The sequence below is a fragment of the Dermochelys coriacea genome, chromosome 1 (genome assembly GCF_009764565.3).
Source record: "Dermochelys coriacea isolate rDerCor1 chromosome 1, rDerCor1.pri.v4, whole genome shotgun sequence".
Lineage (NCBI taxonomy): Eukaryota > Metazoa > Chordata > Testudines > Dermochelyidae > Dermochelys > Dermochelys coriacea.
Genome location: NC_050068.2, coordinates 280,093,851 through 280,115,701, shown reverse-complemented (window position 1 = coordinate 280,115,701; position 21,851 = coordinate 280,093,851). Strand labels below are relative to the sequence as shown.

Here is a 21,851-nt window from a genome sequence, read left to right as displayed (position 1 = left end):
AACCTGATTGCTTTTTCCTTGTTCTTAAAATCCAAGGGTTTGGGTCTGTGTTCACCTATGCAAATTGGTGAGGATTTTTATCAAGCCTTTCCCAGGAAAGGGGGTGTAGGGCTTGGGGGGATCTTAGGGAGAAAGATGTTTACAAGTGGGCTCTTTCCCTGTTATATTTGTTAGACGCTTGGTGGTGGCAGCAATAAGGTCCAGGGACAAAAGATAAAATAGTTTGTATGTTGGGGAAGTTTTAACCTAAGCTGGTAAAAATAAGCTTAGGGGGTTTTTCATGCAGGTCCCCACATCTGTACCCTAGAGTTCAGAGTGGGGAAGGAACCTTGACTAAGGTTCTTTGTGTTGTGTTGGCCAGTTAGTTCTGCAGTGTTCACATATTGCAGATACAGTATTCTTTATGTCCTTGATGATGCCTGGCCACCACACTGACTGCTTCAGCTGTTCACAGCATTTTGTTAATCCTTGATGTCCTTTGTGGGTGAGGTTTAGGATTTCTGCTCTCATTTAGTTTGGAATTATGATGCAATTGACTTTAATCATAAGTCCCTTTGACTCACTTAATTGTCCATGCACCACAAAGTAACCTCTTGTCACTTCCTTAATGTCCTTTAAATATGTGGGCCAGTCACCCCAGTGTAACTTAGAACATCCTGAAGTTGCAACTCGGTCAAAGTTGCTTTTTGTAGCTGTTGTAGTCTCTTTTCTGACACTGGTCTGCATCATTTCCACACCTTTACATCATCTTCGAACTCATGGGTAGTTGAATGCAACACTGGGCTCTATGACAGACTCTTTTTTACAAAAAGATTTTTCCCAGGCGCATATTTAGCAATTGGATTAAATCACATTAACCTAAGCAATAGATATTGTCCTCTCAGTGGTGCCTGATCCAAGTCTTTTCCACTGATGAGGGTTACATGCAGTTTATGGTCTGTTATCAGTATAAACAAATCCAATCCACAGAGATACCTGTAAAAGTTCTCACATGCCCATATGCTTGCCAGGCACTCCTTTTCAATCTGTGCATATCCTTTTATGCCTCTGTGAGTGAGAGAGAAAAATGCAGCTGGCTTCCACTAAATTCCATGTTGTTGAAACAATGTACCGTCTAGGGCGGCCATAGCTACTTGCATCCTCACTGACCATTGTGGATTTGTGCAATTCATAGTACTTGAGAACTGGAGCTGTTGAGATAATTTCTTTTACCTTTTTATAGGCAATTTCTTGATATGGCCCCCATAGCCAAGATATGTTGGACTTCAGTTCATTCAGCTGTTTTGTCACTGTAGAAGGGACATGTGGAATTCCAGCCAAGGTAATTTACCATCCCTAGTATATGTCTCAGTTCTGGAACATTAGTTGGTGCATTCAGTTAATCGCTTTTACTTTCTCAGGGCTCGGACTGATTCCATCTTTTTGTCTGCCCTGAGAACGCGATTTGGGGTAGACAGAAAATGCATTTTTCCTTGTTTAGCTTCAGTTCAGACTGACTGATCAGGCTTAGGACTTCGTTGAGGGTTTTATTGTATTCTTCCATGGAAGACCCTTATAGCAAAATATCTATCATGCACAAACTACAATTCCATTTGTGTTTGTTAACAGTTCTACCTTCTTTCTTTGGAAAATTGCAGATGCATTGGTAATCCCCAAAGGTAATCTTTGAAAGCAAAATCTCTTAAAGGGTGTGATAAATGTTAGTTTAGCACTTTCTTTGGCTGAAGGAGTTTGCCAGAATCTGCTTGAGGCACCCAACTCAGAGAATACTGTAGCTCTTTTCACTTTGGGGAGGGACGTCATCCAGTGTTGAGAGAATATTTTTTTTATCTTACAACTGCTCCATTAAGTCTTTTAAGATCCACACAGATTGTATTTTTCCATTTTACTTTAGTACTATTGGGACACACATGCTGTTGGCTTAGAGCTTTTCTCGATTATGCCAGTCTGCTCCCTTCTCTATAACTCAGCTTCCACTTTATGAAGTAGTGGGATAGCAATCCTGTAAGATATATGTACACTATATGGTTGAGCATTGTCTCAAGGTTTTTTAATACTGCATCTCGTTTCAACAGTCCAGTATCACCAAATATTCCGTTGAGTTCTTCCACCTCTCTCACCAGGCTCATCATGGCTGTCACATTATGGCTGAGAAGGCAGATGGTCTGTGGTCCTTTTATCAAATACACTCTGAATGCAAAGATTTTGTTTTTGTAAGTTGTTTCTGTGATGAACTGGCCCATGCAGTACAGAATACCTCTGTGGCTAATCAGAGCTGTGTCAGGTGACTTCAGCTCTCGGAGGAGTTGAAGGTGATTATAAGTCCCTTCTGAGATGACTATGAGATCAGCTCCTGAGTCACTTTTAAAGTCAGTAGTCTTGCTATGAATAATCACTTTCACTCTCCAGACAGGTCTGTGTCATCACAAGTGGTAGATCCCAAAAATGGCTCTTGATTCTTTGTAATACGAGTCAACTCCCTGACTGCTTTGGTGCGACAAACAGCTGCGAAATGTCCATATTTCATGCATTTATTACATCATGTGCCTCTGGCTGGAGATGCATCATCCCTTGGGACATGACGGTTTCCACACTGTGTGTATGTAGGCTGGAATTTGTCCCTTTTAACCTGGGAATTATCTCTCCTTGCATTAGAGATCTTATGGTAATGACTTTTAACACTTGTGCTGCCTTGTTAACAGCTTCTTCTTTTTTTCAAGTTTGGCAAGTTGCTTTTGATTTTGGTCTCACCAGCTGAGACTGCTTTGCTTTCTGAATATCTGTGGCTAGAGTTAAATCTCTTTTCAATTGTATCTGCTGTGAAAGGTTTTTGTTTAACTCAATAACTAGCCTGTTGCTGATATCTTCATGTTTTTCATTCTCCAAATCACAGTTTTCAGCTAATGCATGTGGAGTTCTTATAAAGCATATGATATTTTCTTCTGGTTCTTGAATTCTTGAGATGAAAACATGTTCTTTCATAAAACATATTTCTCTGAGACACAAAGTATGTATCAAACATACGCTTTCATAGTCATCTTTGTGACTGTATTCAGTAAATTCAAAGGATGTAAGGATATCCTCTGCTTGCTTCACCATAGCATAAATTAAAGAAGATACCAGTATATCTCCAATTTCTTTGTGGAGTTTGTTTGCAATTTGAAATCTTGCAAAATACTGTTTCCAGTCTGTCCATTGTGAAGATTTATCAAAGCTGAAGTTTTCTGGAGCAGTGAAGAGTGGCATGTTGATGAGATCCTGCAATCTTTGTTGCTGTTCCTTCTGTCTTCAACTTTTCATTGCTTTGTTCCTTTGGTTTACAACTTTTGTTGCTATTTTCCTTCTCTTTCTGTTCTTAGTTTATTCCCGACCCCATGCCATGTATTTCTGTATCAATTACGGACCGGTTAGAAAGCTTGCTTATACACATCAGATGTGTTCACTATAAGATCATTTAATGCTCTGCAAGGTATGTCTGAGGTTGGTTTAAATAAGGTATCATACACATAGTGCCAACTAGTGGCTGTATAGTATCATACAGTTTAGCATCCGATACAGTCTATATTTTTAGCAGCTGCATGTCTCACCATCCTTACAGTGGGATTTTATCCTGCCCAGAAGCTACAGAGGCAGTCGTCAAAGCTGTCTCTTTTGGTCAGTGACCTCATAGCCTCTCCCACATCCCTCCTTTCAGAAGGCTGCCTCTACTGGATGGCACATTGCCCTTAGAGTGGGACCCAGTAATTTTAAAACTTGCTTCATATTTTCTCCTGGGCTCATTGGCCCCTCCCCTTTTTTGGCAATTTTTGGCCACTGAATCTAAGGGGTAGTCTACAGATGAAAGTTAATGTAGAATAAGTTAGGGTGTGAATTTAAAGTGGACTAACTTTTCCTGAATGACTCTGTGTAGGCACTTGTATTCTGAAATAAGAGTGACATATTCCAAATTAGCCTATTCCATTTAAACTAATTTGGAATAAGGCACACATGTTCTGAAATAACCTACATTTTATTCCCGTTCTGTTGAAGCACCTCTGCCCCACTGCAGCTCTCCCATGCTTCAGCGCAAAAGTTTTTTTTTTTAAAAAATCTCCCCACAGTTCAGTGTTCCTCATTGAGTAGCCTGACCTTTTATCTGCTCTTGTCATCTAGTGTAATTTCTCTGACTTTCCTATGAGCAGATCCTTCACAGCCACACAGTTGCTCCTACAAAATCAGTCCTCCTGTCTTGGTTTTCCCAATCTGCTCCATGCTGAAGTTTGGCTTTTATGCACTTGGCCACATCAAGTTCCTGCTTCTTCCAGCATGTTCCTGTATCATGGAGGTGTTCAATATCAGGATTGCAGACAAGCAATATAAAAAGATACTCCAGTCTACAAGTGCTACCTTGTGTATAGAGTCCCACTGAGTCCTTGAAACACGGGGACCCCTTTATCCTTGCCTGGATGCTACTGCTAAAGGTTATGCCTTTATCCTTGCCTGGATGCTACTGTAAATTACCCTGCGGTCTGAGATGGCATAGAACAGAATTGAGGAGCCACAAACAGCTCTTTTGCTTTTCCCTCACCTCAAATGCACTCAGCACTAACTTGGTAAAGGATTCAGCCCTATGCCTTTACTAAAAATACAAAATGATCTCCTTTCTTCTGCAGATCCTACTTTTGAAAGGCGTACTCTTCAAACTCTGGAGAGAAATATTTTTAAAGTATTTTGAAGTATTTTTAAAGAGATCCATTTTCCTCTGTACCTGTAGTAATTAGTATGTTTCCCTCTATTTCTGGAACATTGATGCTAGTCAATTCCCTACTGTATGGATAACTGGACATGGGAAAAACCCCACCTTTTCCTGTTGATTCTTTTCTCTTAGTTAATACATCCCACAATCTGACTTCCCCTGAGAAAATTTCATCAGTTGTTCCATAAGTTGGAGCCAGTTGTTTGTTTTCATGTTAAATATTATACTGTTTTTACCTATGAAATTTGATGAGCTGCCCAGGAAGCTTTACGAGAATTCATTTTGTGGGGAAAAAGGGTGGGACCAATAAGCTAACTGCTGCCTATGAGTGACAGCTTTGAAGACTCCCCCAAAACTCCTGGGCAGGACACAACACTACTGTAAAGATTACCAGCCATAGGGTACAGTAAATGAGAGAAGGAAAGCTAAAGGGTAAGTAAAATTTTCTTTTGGAGTGTATTCAGTTTCACATTACTGCATACGTTCTTCTGTGCTGCTGATTAGAAAAAATGGGAGGAAATGTGGGTGTAAATGGGAGAGAGAAGGGAAAAGGGAAGTTGGAGCATATCATTAGTTTTAGGAAATATAATTTACTATCACACTTTTTTCATTTCAATCACTGCTTCAGTAAAGTTCATAATTACTGGAAATAAAGCTTCTATAAAATATAATCAAGGACATCTCTTCATTTAAAACACTTCTAGCCTGGTGTTCTTATTACAGTATTAATTTAGCTGACATTGGAATGCCTGACCCTTATTATAAACATTATGCCTACATCTCTGAGAATACTATGTGATCACCCTTTTTGATTGTTTGGAAATGTTAACTTTTGGTGCATGGGTATCTTTTAAGCTCCAGATATTGTCCAGAATGTTCAGTGTACTGCAACAAGTTGGCAGTCAATTCTAGTGCACTGGGACCCACCTTCTAAGTCAAATGGCGTGATTACACATTACATCATAATATTTGAAAGGAATTCTACAAGCATTTCTGCTTATGATAAGGTGCATACTTTCAGAGATCTGCTATCAAATATTTCTTACCAATTTAAAATAAAAGCTGCAACATCTGCTGGTGAAGGAAAAGAACAGATATGCAATGCCAGCACATTTCCAGAAAAAGGTAACCATTTTTGGATTTAAAATTCTATTTTAATTTAAATGACAATTGAATATTTAGATCAATGATGCTGTTCTTACATTTACTACAGCATTCCAATCCTTTCCCTAGTCAAGTACAATCACTGTTTAAATCTACTATCAGATGGTGAGAAATGGGGCCTGCTCTCCAACCCTTGTCTTAAAATGTCCTTGATTGTGTTCCCAAGGGATAGAGTTTATCATGGAATAGCCAGTGGAGAAAGTCAGTGGGACTTGGAAGTACAAGTCTTGCCATGTTAAGTTTGAGTTCTTATTTTATTCATACTGTATCACCCAGTCCTAGTATGCATTGGCTTATAGCTAGATTGGGTATGTTTTCACCTTTTTTCTGGTGACCTCACCTATTGTATATTACCGGGAAGGTTTTGTATGAGATAGTGGTATTTCTGCCAGTGACATCCTTTGTTTTAATGTTAAGTAGCCAATACTGCGAATTCAATCATTAGAAGTGCTATCATTCAGAGGTTGTTAATCAATAAAATAATTTAACTTCCTCCAATGTTTGTCATCTTAATCTACCGTTGAAATGAACTTTTTAACAGGGGAAAAGGATGGCAACCATATAGACAGTTTAGGGGAATTTATTCCTGTGCCTTTTTAATAAAGAGGTTATCTTCACACTTCCTTTTACTATTATATATTTAATAATGGGGCTACTTTTTCAGTGGCACTAATTGCATGAACGGGAGCTTTAATTTGCCTCTCCAGCCTTGAAAGGCCTGGATACATCCAGAAACATACAAACTCATTCCCAGTTGGGATATGTTTTTCTGTCTCATCTCTGAAATAAGTAATAATATGTGTTTTAATGAGTTCTTATTATTAGTTTCTCTCTGTTAATAAGAACTAACTATCTAATTGTCTTTCATAAATAATGATGAGTCAGATAAGTATGGTGGTAATGTCATATCAGAAATTCTTGCTTATAGTACTAGTGGGGGTATATTTAAAAGTATATTGTAATGTAACATTTTTCATAAAGTTGAGGTCAATGGGGCTATTCACATGCATGTGAGGAATGCAGGGCTGGTACCCAGCTTCATAATATTATATTAAATATTAAAGACGTGAAATGTAGTTTGTCCAGCTCTGATAGTTCAAAAAAAGCTTCTAGTAAGGGACTTTCTAATTCTTAGGCAGACATAAAGCAAATACAAAAATCGGTGGAGAGATCTATTAAAGTCTTATTTGCCAGAAGTTTAACAAATTCCTCTTTATTTTGTCATCTCTTGTTGTATGGACCTGGGAGCTGTGCCTATTTTTACTTAATTTTCCATCTAAGAAATATAAAATGTTGGGTTAATTTTATCGCAAAGAAACAAAAAGTATCTAGGGAGAATTTGTAAAATGGGATGCCTTTAATGACACTTGAATGTCGAAAGGGCAGATAATTGGAGTTATAGCTGGAAGAATACTGACTAAACAGCATTAATGAAGATTCATTCAGATTCTGATTTGCTTGTTCAATTCAACCATACTTGTGTACCTTTTCGTCTGTTATTTATGAACATACTTATGCCTTTTATTTTGTTCTGTATGGCGGCATCTCTGTACTGTGTAGGACTACTGTATTCACATGAAAACAAGTATATTTGTATGAGGAAGAATATCTGCTACTTGTTTATTTCTCAGTAATTGTTACTAGTTTTCATGTAAATATTTCAGTTATCCAATCAAAAATGAGGCAACACTTCCACATAACTTAATTGTGACTGATGAATAGTGAATATTTGAAGTGAATGAACCACCAGTCCATGAACCACCAAAAACCTGAAAATTGTATGTTCAAACTATTTAACAGATCTTTATGAACAATTAAAATATTGGATACATTGGGATTGCTATAGAAATTATTCCCAGAATAAAGCGCTGTTATATAAATGATCTACAGTGAATAAGGTTACCTAATTTACTTAGAAAATATAGATTTAGAGAATTTACAGTTTCAATCCAACTTCCGCTGAAGTCAATAGAAATATTCCCATTGACTTCAATTGAATGATAACCTTTAAGAGGTGCTCCCCAATCATAACAGTGTGAATTTATTTTAAAAGGGTGTATGATTAGGGTGACCAGATGCCCCATTTTTGAAGGGACAGTCCCTTTTTTGGGGACTTTTTCATATATAAGCGCCTATTAACCTCCACTCCCGTCCCATTTTTTCACAGTTTCTATTTGGTAACCCTATGTATGATAGGATATTGGAATGTAGTCCATTATCTGATATGATTTGAGATATTTTCCTCATTTATTTAGGCATAATATTTTCTTCACATCTTTTGTATTATTGGAAAAAATCAATTAATTTATAGATTTCAATGTAGCACCATGTAATGTTACATGTGGGTTAGGTATTTATTTCGTTGGAATGACAGGGCATGACTGAAAACTCATTTAGCTTTGCAACCCCCATTTTAGTATATTTTTTCAAATTTTTATTCTTGGAAAAAATGTTTAATATATTATGTTTACAAAAGTGCCTGTCCAACATTTGAGGTGCAGAACATTAATTATGCATGCATTCAAAAACTCCGTAGATCAAATTGAGAATAGAAATAGAAGGAACTTCCAGTCCATCACAGTAAACTTAAACTTCTCTCCCTCCATCCTTTGCCATTCAGCTCTACTCAACCCCTCAAAAAACTTCCACCTGAAAAACCTCAGGAAATAGCATCTTGCATTATTTTCTTGAAAGTCTTCTAATCTGGAATCTGATGAACCAAGGGTGAAGTGATCACTAACCCCTTCATACCCTGATTCAGCAAAGCACTTAAGCACATTCTTAATTTTATGCATGTGCTCAAGTCCTCATGCAGTCAATAAGATTTAAGCACATGCTTAAAGTGAGGCATGATCTTAAATGTCATGTTGAATTCTTATCGATATAATCCAGTGCTTAACTGCTTTACTCTATCAGGGCCTACACTAGCTATAATTTTACCTGAAGACATTGCTTTTTTAAACCCAAATTTGATTTATTTTGGAATACCATATACATTATTAATGGGAGATTTGCCCAAGTAAGGGCTGCAGGACTAGGCCCTAAAACTACAAAAAAAGGATTATTGCTCTAAAAGAACTGTAGCTCAGTCTCATGTTGTTTAACATTTGGTTTAAATTTTAGCACTTAGTCATATTTACAACAAACTGGTTATTAGTAGGACAATATCTTCTTAACTGTGTGTTCACATGAATTGTTTTCTGATGAGTGGCTACTAGGAATCGAAGATTCATGGTAGGGAATGGAAACAGTTTTATAGCTGTTGTCAGCTTCTTATTTATGGTGGTCTAAGATTAGTTACAGAATATATAGCCAGCACTGAGTCACTGACAATGCATTTAATTTTGACATAAAGTGAAATCAAATTTGGTTCAGTGTCTCATTGCATAGTGTCTGACCTTTACATTCCTTGCAAAGACTATTTGATTTTTTTTTTACATAAACTTGTTCATATCTGGGTATTACTAAACATGGATCATGAAGATTAAATTTATGGGGAGATTAGTGTTTAGTGTCTAATGTAGCTCTGCTGTCATGGTAAACCACTTGTACCAGGGTAGAGTATGTTATGACCTACAAAAAAACTATGAACTCTGTGGTAGTTACATTACTTTGTGTTTAAATATTTTATATAGGATCTGAAAGATAATATAGCAAGATTTTAGGACTGAATAACTATTCTTAGATTATAACCAAGGAAAGATAAATATTATAATGGGATTTCATTAGAGTTGGGTGAATTTTCAGAGGACAAAAACTGCCTTAAACTGGTAAGAAAATCTTCTCTAAAAGACTCTATTTTAAAATTGACCAAGTTTACCAAACTCTAGAGTCTAGGACAAATTTAATAGTCATTTGCAAATAAAAATTAAGTATATTAAAGTACCATTTTTAATTCCAAAATGTTGAACAATTAAAAATAGAAACTGCTATTATGTTTCATTAGTAAATTTTTATATTTTACTCAATCCATGCTCACTGTTTCTTCTGCTCTGAAACTTTTACTTACACACACACACACACACACACACACACACACACACACACACACACACACACACACACACACACACTAAATTAAACATACTATTTTCATCATGAAGAAAAAATATCAAGTTAGTTTGCCAGGCTCTATTTTCAGTGTTGTGGTGCACGCTGTAATTTTCCTTACTGTCTCCTAGTATTATTTAATATTCATATTGTGATAGCACGTAGGGTCATCAGCCAGGTCAGGATCCTATTGTGCTAGGTGCTGTTCATACATATATAATAAATGACAGCCCCTGCCCCCAAGAGATCCTATTCTTTCTTCTTCATAGATTCATAGTTTCAAAGGCCAAAAGGGACCATTGTGATCATCTAATCTGATATCCTGTATAACACAGACAATAGAACTTCCCCAAAATAGTTCCTAAAGAATATTTTAAGACAACCATCCACTCTTTATTTAAAAATTCAGTGTTGGGGAATCCACCGTGAACCCTGGGTAAGTTTAATTATTGCCACCATTAAAAATTTATGCCTTATTTCCATTCTGAATGTATCTAGCTTCAACTTTCATCCATTGGATCATGTTAAATGTTTATCTGATAGATTGAATAATTATTATTAAATATTTCTTTTCCCCTGTAGGTACTTACAGACTTAACCTCAACCACCCATTAACCTTCTTTTTGTTAAGCTAAATAGACTCAAGGATTTCAATCTATCACTATAAGGCATGTTTTATAATCCTTTAATCATTCTCTTGGCTCTTCTCTCAACCTTCTCCAAATTATCAACATCCTTCTTGAAGTGTAGATACCAGAACTGACACAGTATTCTAGCAGTGGTCATACCAATGCCAAATGCAGAGGTAAAATAGCCTCTCTGCTCCTATTTGTGATTCCCATTTGTATGCATCCCAGGTTTACATTAGCCCTTTTGGCCACATTGTTGCACTGGGAAGTCATATTCAGCTGATTATCCATCACAATCCTCAAGTCTTTTTCAGAGTTGTTGCTTCCCAGGATAGAGTCGCCCATCCTGTAAGTATGGTTTACGTTCTTTGTTCCTAGATTATACATCTACATTTAGCCATATTAAAACACATATTGTTTGCATGAGCCCATCTTACCAAGCAATCTAGGTTGCTTTGTATTGGGGACCTGTCATCTTCATCATTTACCATTCTCCCAATTTTTGTGTCATCTGTAAACTTTTTCAGTGATGAGTTTGTTTTTATTTCAGATCATTAATCAAAATAGATAAGGCCAGGAATTGATCCCTGTAAGACCCAACTAGAAATGTATCATTCAATGAGATATCCTGTTTCCAATGACATTTTGAGACCTATCAGTTAGCCAGATTTTACTCCATTTTATATGTGCCATGTTAATTTGGTATCTTTCTAGTTTTTTTAAATCAAAATGTCATGCGGTACCAAGTCAAATGCTTTACAGAATCTTAGTATATTACATCAACACTATTACCTTTAACAAACTTGTAATCTCATAAAAAAATCAAGTTAGTTTAACAGGATCTTGTTTCCATAAACTCATAGTGATTGGTATTAATTATATTGCCCTCATTTAATTCTTTATTAATCAAATCCCATATCAGGTGCTCCATTATCTTGACTGGGATCAATGTCAGACTGACAGGTCTATAATTACGCAGGTCATCCCATTTACCCTTTTAAAATATTTGCACATCATTAATTTTCTTCCAGTCTCCTGGAATTTCCCCAATATTCCAAGATGTATTGAAAGTCAACATTAACAGTCCAGTGAGTTCCTCAGCCAGCTCCTTTAAGACACTTGGGTGTAAATTTTAATCAGCAGATCCAAATAAATGTCTAGCTTTAGTAGCTGCTGTTTAACACCATCCTGAGATACTAGTGGAATGAAAAAAGTATTACGTGATATGTCAGCCTGGTGTAGAGCACCCACATGTGAGATGAAGGGGTTTCTTTTTCCCTTGCTGCCACTTTAAACAAGAGCAGGGTTTGTCCCATAATGGAAAAAAAGATTTAATCACTCACTGCTGCCAATCTGGTAGCTTCCATAATTTTCTTAAAATATAACGCATTCAAATAATTGCAGAGTGAGATCATGACAATGATTTCTGAAGAGTTCCTTCTGTTACAGAAGTTCATTTGGTTCCCATACTGACATGTGGTCAGTACATTATTATTATTATGTATTAATTTGTGATTCACCCATTATCAGGTGTGTCTAACTATAAGATAAAGTTAATGGGTACTAAGTTGCTTGTTCATCTGACCTAACAAACATGGTGAATTCTTTGCTGCTACAGCTTTAGATTTTTTTCTTTATTATGGAAGGTCAAAATAAATTTCATTGATTCTTTTCCTTTAAGCAGATAAATCAAAACCAGTAAGGAATTTTACAATACCAATTACTCTTCAGGGAATTCTACTATTTCTACTTACTAGGGAATTCCATAGCACAAGTCAAATAAAGAAGCTTTATCTTTTAAAAAAAAATAATCACTCACACACACACAACCCTCAATGCTGGATTAAGTGGATGAAAAATGGTGACAAAATACGTGCAGAGCTAAATTAGAAAAAGTTTGCAAGTCGTATGCATTACTTGTTTAAAAGTAAGTGTCCAACATATGTTGCTTACTATAATGGCCCAACCCTTTGAAATGATGAGCATTCTCAATACCCATAAATGAGTGTTGAAGACAATCACCATTTTTACAGGACTAGATCCACTGTGTGTGTTTTATAGTTCAGGAAATCCATTCCTCCTCTGTTGTAATTCTCAAACTTTTCACACTGTATTCTTGAGTGAACATATTAAATGAAGGGTACGATCCTTCTCCTATGATGTATTCCAATTGAGTTCAGTGGAAATATTATTAGGCCTGTAGGCCTAAATTTTCAAGTGCTCAGAATCCACAATTGGGGACAGATTTTCCTAAGAGTTCAGCTCTCACTTACGCAGCTAAACAAGGACTAGATTTTCAAAAGAGCTTATCAGCCAATGTGTTGAGGTCTTTTCAAAATCTGACCCTAGCCGTAAGGGTTGAACTTTTAAAAATCTGGTCCATAATATCAGATCAGCAACAAAATCATGGGAAAAAATAAAAGCTAACTTTTTTTAAAAAATTTTTTGTCAGCAAATTAGCATCCAGTCCAAAAAAAAAAAAAAAGATATCACCGTTTAGGGCCAGATTGCGATGCCTTACTCACACTGAATGGTACCGTATACCATGAGTAATCCCAGTGACATCAGTAGAACTGTAGAGAAAAGTACTACTCGGTGTAAGCAGGAGTATCACAGTTTGGCCCTTAAAAATTCTCCATGAAATATAATTTTATGAATACAAAGTCCTCCAAATATTTTTCTTAATATCCTTTTTTGTTATATTCCAGGTTCTTCACTTCGCTTCTTTTGATGCTCTTAATACCATGCAGCAGATTTATAGGCCGCCATTATTCTTTTAATGCAAACCCCCTGCTAAAGGCAGCTGTTCTGAAGGCAGATTTCTTTTCATTAATTTAGTTAGGAACTAGGCATATCACATTACTTTTTTCTTTCCCCATCCTTTTCAGCAACCTTTACAGTCAGACCCATCTTCTTTCCTTTCTCAGCAGATTGGATTTTTTTTGTCCTTTACTGCCCTTGTGTCAGCTTCTCCATCATGATGAATAGAATTTTTGCTGCAAAACTCACCTGCCTGTCTCTTCAGTTTGGCCTAGCTTTTTATACCAATTCCATGAGCCCGGTTCCTTTGCTTCCCTCACTCTGTGAATGTTTGATTCACATTCAGGTGCTTGTTACATCTGGAATTTGCTTCCACTTAGGTTCTTAAATAAAAGCTTAACCTGAAAGCAGTCCATAGGCTTTGGGGCTCCTGATTAGCATCACAGCCAGGTGAGAATAGGGAGTTTAAGAGACTTGGTGCTTGGCTTTGAAGTTTGGCCACCTTTAAACACTGCTGGATGAATTTAGAAATTCCTCATCCAATGCAGATACTGAGTTCACTAGTACTTCACAGTCAGCAAGCTCCTCTGACATAGTTGTTGGAACTAGGGATGGTGGGGTGCTGATGGATGGTAAGTGGTTTCCCTTATATACAGAGTTCACAGTTTGGTTCAATGACTCTCAGCATCCCCAGTATAAAAATTGTTCCAGCACCCCTGTCCTCTGTTTCATGGTTATGAATTCAAAAGCTAAATAGAATGAAAACAAATCCTTTATATTTTAGACTGCTCCATACTCCTTATTATGTTGTAATGAAAAAATATAATCAGGAAAGAATATTTTTACTAGGCAAATACTTAAATAGATTGATCACATTATAATGAGGCTTGTGATATCTTGGGGGATTTAAATATGAGATTAGCATCAAAGGTCTAACCAGCTAGTCAGAACACAACTCTGGACAGTTAATGTCCCAATGTTACCATAACTAACATCCTTTTCTTTCTTTTTATTTATATAGTGGCTTTCTGGAGGCCAGTGAAGGTTAATACAATTACATTTAGATGTTTATTAAAACAGAAACATGTCTGTGGGGTATATATGAAGACCTTTGTTGAATCTCCAGTGAAAGCATCAAATCATAAAAGATAATTCCTGAATAATGCAATTTGTTATCTGAAGTAATTTTACTGTGAACGTTGATCACTTCATAGCTGAATCATGTTTAGAAAATTTAAACAAGCTGTATGATTACTCTAGGAGGCATGGAATGATTTGTTCAAATTAGTACCATCTGTGGATCGAAAAAGTTTGGGGAATTTTAGTCATTCTTGAAGAATGAAAATCTGATTCTCCATGCTAAAGTAACTATAATCCTGTTTGTATCTGTAACCCAATAGTGTAGCTGTCTTAAAGTTGTCTAGTTGAATGTGCAATTCATCAAAGCAGAAGGTACTGTACCCTGGAGTGTCGCTGCTGATCACTAGTAATTGCCCTTCGAGTACCTGCATTCTCTTTTTGATGTGCTCAGGACTCAGCATCTTTTCATTTATTCTAAGTAAAAATGACATTTATAAGTGATTTGCCCATTTAAATGTATCTGATGAGATTAAAATGAATTAGACTTTTTAACTAACATTTAAGGATCCAATCCCATTTTAATCAACTGTTTAGGCATTGCGGCAGAAAATTAATTTTCTGTGTTTTCCGCTGACTTACACTTTATTTTGCAGGGCAGAAACTAGACAAATTTTATACTGAAACGTGCCCTTGGTAAATTGGAAATGAGATGACATAAAAATGAAAGATACTGTGTTACAGTATAAAATATCTGTCTACTGCAGTATATATCTAAGGTGCCTATCACCCTGGGTATCTGAAAGGATTTATTCTATCAAAGAGGCAATTTTGATCTAGTGTTATTAGGTCAAGGGTATTATCTTCCTTGAAATATATTTAATTTGTAGGTCACTCAAACCATGAAATGTCTTATTCATTATTACTGCTATATTATTGGACTTAATTATGCTTTCAGGGCATCACCCTGCACCCTTCAAGGGGAGCAGCATGCTCTCCTCTGCAAGGCCAGTCAGATCTGCTGGCTGGAATATAGGGGGGTTGAGCGGGACCATACCTTCCTCTTTCCTCTCCCCTCCTCGTTACAAATGCAGGAACTGAAATTGTTGCTTGCTGCCACATGACTTCAGTGGGGCCAGGATTTTGACTATAGCACTAAATTGTACAGGTAAAAAGATTAATTAAGAAGAATCAGAAAATGATTTTTGTTTAAATGCTTGTTGGCTTGAATGACTGCACTGCACTTTAAGCAGGGGGTATTTGGCTGGCTGGCTGAATGAAGGAAAGAGTGCTTTATGGCTGGGGTGTGGGGGGGAGATGAAAATTACTGCAATGGGTCAGCATGGTCGCTGACTCATCCCTTAGAAATGCAGGGTTTAAAAGGGGCAGCTCTGCGGCTGTAGCTTCCATTTTACACGGAGCAGGCTGAGGCATGACCCACCCTCCCTGTCCTTTAGATGGTAAAATACCAAGTTTGGTCAAGACTTGCTGTGGGCATTATGCTAGCTGCCCCTTTTTTAGGGGGGCTGGGAAGGAATTTTCCCCCTACCGCCATATTGGCGTGGGTGCAGTTGGGGGTTTTTTGCCTTCCCCACAGCGGGTTCAGGAAGGGCTTTGTTCATGCATGACATGAAGGGCGGTAGGCTGTATGTTGCAACTCATTATTTAAGTGTAAGGTGGATGTCCAGTGCAGGTACTCCATAGGTGAGGTATACAGTGACCAGATAAATGTCTTGGAAAAGGAACAAATGGGGGCAGTTGGGGACTCCTATGATTGGTACAGTAGGGAGCCAACTCCCCATTCGTATAGCCCACCTTAACCCTCTTATATATGGGGGGCGTGGATGGTAAAAGACCCACAGGTAATTACAGAATAAATATGGGGTTACTTACACTGTACATTTTTATCTGCTGGGTAGCCCCAGACATCTAATAATAAACTTTCGGCCTGATTAAACCCATGCCAGATGTCTCTTGTCCTTTCAGTATAGCCAGGCAATTGCTGTTTGCACTTTGCTGGTATTCGTTCCTCTGTTTTCTTGAGCTGCTACTCCTCTCCCATTCTGTCAAGATTTTATTCTTACAAGTCAGCCATTCCAAAGTATTCATATTTATGGGGGAGACAAAGGTTTGTAACATTAGGATGTCATATTGTTAAAAGGTGAACTGTTAGACAGAATCAAAGGTTCAGATATTCCCAGAGGTCTTAAAAAGCCATTGGGAACTTTTTTTTTCCAGAATGAATATCCTGGGATTTTTGGTTCCTTATTTAAGTATCCATGCTGCTTAGTTATCAGTATTAGGATAGATAATGGATTTTTGTTTTACCAATAATGTTTTTTCCCCTGAAGACTTCAAAACAAGTAAGGCAGGTACATGGAAGGATATTTGAGGAGATTTCTTGTGGCAGTTTCTGCTACCATAGAATGGTAGTATAATCTTACAGAGAATCTTTGAGATAATATTAGCTCGGTGTGTGACTATATGATCCTGTACAAAACCATATATCACATATCCAGTCTGAGAGATCTGACAAGTACACTGTTGGCTTAATATAGATGTGGCATGCTATTGTGTACATGTACATTTACATATCTACATTTGTGTTCATATATATGTGTCTATAGATAAAAGGAACACAAAGTTGGGAGTTTCTTTTTTACATTGCATTTTCTTGTTGTTGAATTCTTGTTTTTAATTGTGGTTATTTCTTGTTTACTGAAGAGCACCAAATGTTGGAAAACTGAGCTGCTTGTATGTGGTTGTGTGTGTGTATGTGGTTTTGTGTGTGTACACACACGCACACGCACACGCGCACACACACACACACACACTCTGTAGGTGTTTATGTACTGAAAGTTAAACAAAATGTTTATGAAGCCTTGAAATTTTGCCTGAAGATTGCATGCATTACCAAGACCGTGGGAGGCAATTCAAGATTTCAGAGTGAGAGGAGAGGAATCCCAGTTAGCAACAGCAGTAAAAGATGCTGAGGTTAGGCAAAAATAACTTTGCTTAATATTCCTTCCCCAAGACGAGGCATTGTTCCGAGTATAGCAACAGCAATGTTACCTCTCCTCCTAGCTGCCCTTGCATGCCTCAGTCAGAATTATTTTTCTTTAACCCAAAAGCTATACTAAATGTGTGCCATATGTAGGTATATATAAAGCCTGGTTTTCCTCTCTTTCACTGGTGTGTGTGACTGCATTTATATTGGTGGAATTACTCCTTATTTACAACAATGTAAGTCAGAGGAGAATCAGGCTGATAATGTGTAGTATATTTAGCAAGAGACTGGACAGACTCTGAATTGATCATATGAAATTGTATCTTCTATCTTTAGACGTTTATTAAAATAGTTTTTTTAACTATGGATAAATTGAAGGTAGTTAACTTGAATGACAAGTAGTTTTAAGATACCATATGTAAAATTAAAAATGTGTTTTAATTTCTAGTCCCCAGTGCTCCCAGGGATGTTGCTTTTTCTAACATCCAATCAACAAGTGTGACTTTGGTATGGAGAACCCCACATACTATCCTTGGCTACTTTCAAAACTACAAGATTACTACACAGCTACGGTCCATCCACTGCAGTGACTGGGAAAACAATGAATGTATTGAATATGAGAAGGATCAATATTCCTATGAAACCGGTGTTGATGACTATATGGAGGAGATAGTACATGAACTAAAAAAATTCAGATGGTATAGGTTTAAAGTTGCTGCTAGTACAAATGCTGGTTATGGCAACACTTCACCTTGGATTTCTACACAAACTCTGCCTGGCTGTAAGTAAGGATGACTGTCATACCTCGTATTTCTATACTGAAATTGAGTCCAGCTAGATATGCAAACGTAGTCAGAGGTTGATGTTTCTTCATAAAGCTATAGCAATGGTGAAGCAAAGAAAAATTTGTTGTAATTTTGCAGCTTGAAATATATTTCCCCTACTATTTTAAAATATTACTTATTCATAGTTAAAGTAATTCAGAATGGAAGAGCCTGTTCGATGCTAGATTCTATCTTACTATTTATAAAATGGCAATTTAATTTCTCAGCCAGAGTCCTCCACTGAAATTCACAAGTCAGATTCTGCAGTTTCCATTTCTAGGTAAGTGGTGTGGGGTCAATTAAAATACACATGCTTTAAAACCATCACTAGTTTAAAACTGTCATTAGACTGATGAAACACATTAGACTAGTGAAACACTCTGTCTATTAGGGGAGCATAAAGAGCAGCCACCAGCTAAGGAGCTAGATTTCTTGGCAATATCATATGCTTTAAATTTCATGGAAGAGCTCTTAAGTGCTGTACAAGATGCACCTGCAGATTTTAGGATACAACTAGTTTGTGCAGACAGCTATGCTTATAAAACAACATTATTAATAAAAAAAAAAGACAGGTATTTTTGGTGGAGCAAGGTGTAGCAAGGTGATCCTCACGGGCCTGGCACCTCCTGCTGGTCGTCCTGGGAATCAGCTCTTCTAGCCCAGAGGACCCTCTGCATGCCGGTGTCTACCTGCTTCTGGCCCCCATGTCCCTCCCAGACCCCAGTGCCCCTTACCTTGGGGTTCTGCCTGAGCAGTAACCCACAATCTGGGTCTCCCTACCCAGGGGGACTCCCACCCTCTATCCCCATCTTCCCTCTGTGGCTACTGCCCATCACCATCTAGCCCTTGCTCACTGGGGCAGACTGCAGTCTGTAAACCGCTCATCAGCAAGGAGGGTTTGGACCTGCTGCCTTTCCCTGCAACCCAGTACCTGCTTTGGCCTTTCTAGCAGGCGACCCCCTGCCCCCAGAGCTCCTTGGCAGCCAGGTCCGTCTCCCTCCAAGGCTGGAGAGAGACTTATCTAGCACCTGCCTAGCAGCCCTTTTATAGGGCTAGCTGTGGCCTGATTGGAGCTTGGCCCCAGCTGCAGCTGCTTCCCCAATCAGCCTAGCCTTTTCCCTCAGGAGCAGGGTATCTGCCCCGCTACAGAAGGTATGAATGTTTTAGAGGACTGGTATTGGGATATGTAGCCTTTCACATCTGGTTCGCTGATTTAGATCCAGCTCAGGTCAGTAGTACAATTTTGATAGCTGTTTTTTGGTCTGTGTGAAATGAATTGATTTCAGTACTGTTTTTAATGATCTGTCTAAATCACAAAACAATACCAGAATTAGAAGTCTTAGCAGAGGTGCCAAGTACTTAACTGGCCATGGAAAATGGATTGCTCAATCATCTCTGTATCTATTCTAGTCATATTATTATAGCATGAACATTGTCATGGTATCTGAATGCAGAGGACTTTTATATGGTGCTCATTAGGTAATACTTCTGCACCCTCACATACACCAGTGAATTTACACAGCTGTGATGTAAGGAAATCCCATCATCCCCGTTTTATAGATGGGGAGCTGAGGCACAGAGAGACTAAGCGACTCACAGGAAATCTGTGGAGGAGTAGAGAAATGAACCAGTCTCCTACATCTCAGACAAGCACCGGAACCACCATCCTTCCTCTCCTTTGCATTCGTAAAGTTAAGCAAGTATACAAGTTAAACAAGTTTGCAAGATCAGAGCCTATTTGCAATTGTTTATACACACAGACACACAGCAAAGCAATGACAGTGGCATATTATATTTATAATATTTCAGCTGTTGGCTTCTGTTTCCCATACCTTCTCCTGTTTCCACAGAAACCAAATCGGCAAAAATAGAACCATATTTTGCATTTTTTTTTAAGTAGAACTCACCATTGATTTTAATGGGAAATTCTGCCTATAAATTGATGGCATAATATAGTCCAAGATAAAGAGGTTAAAGCTTTTTAAAAAAACAAACCTACAGCCTATGTTTCTGCAGTTCTGGGTAGGAAAAGCTGCTGGTAGCTAACAACTCTGAAAAAGATTTCTCACTTACAGATCTCAGCTGCTGTCTGCCTGCTGAGAAATGCAAGTTCCAGTTTCCTAAAACAGCTGCTGAGTTTAGGGCTCTTTTGGTTTCAAATTGAGGGGTGGGGAAGAGGATTTAAAATAAAAGCACTGGAGAAAATATCTTTTAGATTTCCTCAATGGCAGTGTGCAATGATTTAAGAAAGGGTTAACTTTCTAAACAGTTCCAGGTAGTGTGGTTATCATGGAAGTTATAGATGAAAGAAAAGACATGTTGGACTTGCCAGTCAATTTGCATGTCAATTCAAATACTGTTCCCAGCAGTAGATTCTCCTTCTATTATCTTGTCTAGTTTTAAAAGTGCTAAGCAATGGAGTTTCCAATACTTCTCTGCTGGTCTGTTCCATACCCAAATACATCTAACAAATGAGACACATTTCTTAAGATGTAGCCTCCATTTTTCTTTTTAAAAGTTATGTCAGATTTCTACACACAGAATATTTGCCTTTCATAATTTTAAATGTATAAATCTATTTGTCTGATGCCTGGAGTAAATAGTAAAAATCTAGTATACAGTAATGAAGTCAACAATATGAGATTTAATTGTTCAAGTTTTTGGAAACTATTGGCAGGTATTTCACACTTATAACCCAATTAAACAAGTATAATATTCACTGAGAGCTGTCAACATTCTGAACTGGTGCTGAACAAATGTAGTTACCTGTGGAATTTTCAGACAGGCTTTTGCAACCTGTGCAGCAAGCTACTATCAGAAAACCTGATTATGAAGTGTGAGTTTTAAAAAAATTATACAACATAGAAATATGGGGCCAAATGCTGATGTCACTTACCCCCATTCAGCGGTAATAATGGACAGTGGGTGTTGTGTGACTAACTTGGCATGCTGGTTAGCCTAGAAACAGAATATTCTGTGTAGGGATAATGAATGTCTTTTTATTTTATCTGTACAGATGACCTGACATGATTCTTTTCTGCCTCTACCAATAGTAAACTATGTTGCCATGCCTTATACGTAGAATAAAAGATATAGCCATTTCTAAATTATTGTCTGGAAAAACTGGATGCTTGTGCTTTCAAAAGAACAAAGTAGTCAGTGTAGCACATTCAAATAATTAATATTCTCATTTAAACCAAAAAGTGGAACAGTGTAATAAAACACACAACTGTTGTCCTAGGCTCAGTAGCTTTCTCGGAACTAGAGCCAACAGAAAAACAAAGGGAAAAAATCCACCAAAATCAATTCAATCAGTCAAAATTTGGAAATTCTATAGCTGGTTAAAATCCAGCAACAAACCTACCTGAACATTTTCAAAAATTTGTAAAATTTCCACTAGCCCTTCTCAGTACAAAGCTGTGAGATGTTTGGCCAGTGCTCTGCAGTTATAGAAGCCACATACTGACGGGGGTGGGAAGAACCTTCTCTGAGATGGTCAGCCACATTTAGGTAACTGCCCTACCCCACTCCAAGGACAGGGTCTGTGGCCCCATCCAGCCTGACTTCCATATAGGACTATGATTACATGGGCAATGAAAGTACCG

The 21,851-nt window shown here is 37.6% G+C and overlaps 1 protein-coding gene across 9 annotated transcripts in view; it reads left to right on the top strand.

The window, feature by feature from the left end:
- PTPRQ (protein tyrosine phosphatase receptor type Q) overlaps window positions 1-21,851 on the top strand; it is a 200,190-nt gene that overhangs the window by 120,517 nt on the left and 57,822 nt on the right. For 8 of the 9 annotated variants that reach the window (XR_006274423.1, XM_043492806.1, XM_043492801.1 and 5 more), the window contains 2 exons: window positions 5,591-5,860; window positions 17,871-18,203. Coding sequence is in view for 8 of the 9 variants with exons in the window: in XM_043492806.1 (XP_043348741.1) it covers window positions 5,591-5,860; window positions 17,871-18,203 (603 nt within the window). In the remaining variant the exon portion in view is untranslated. The remainder of the gene's footprint in view (window positions 1-5,590; window positions 5,861-17,870; window positions 18,204-21,851) is intronic. The other variant, XM_043492814.1, reaches the window with a different exon arrangement.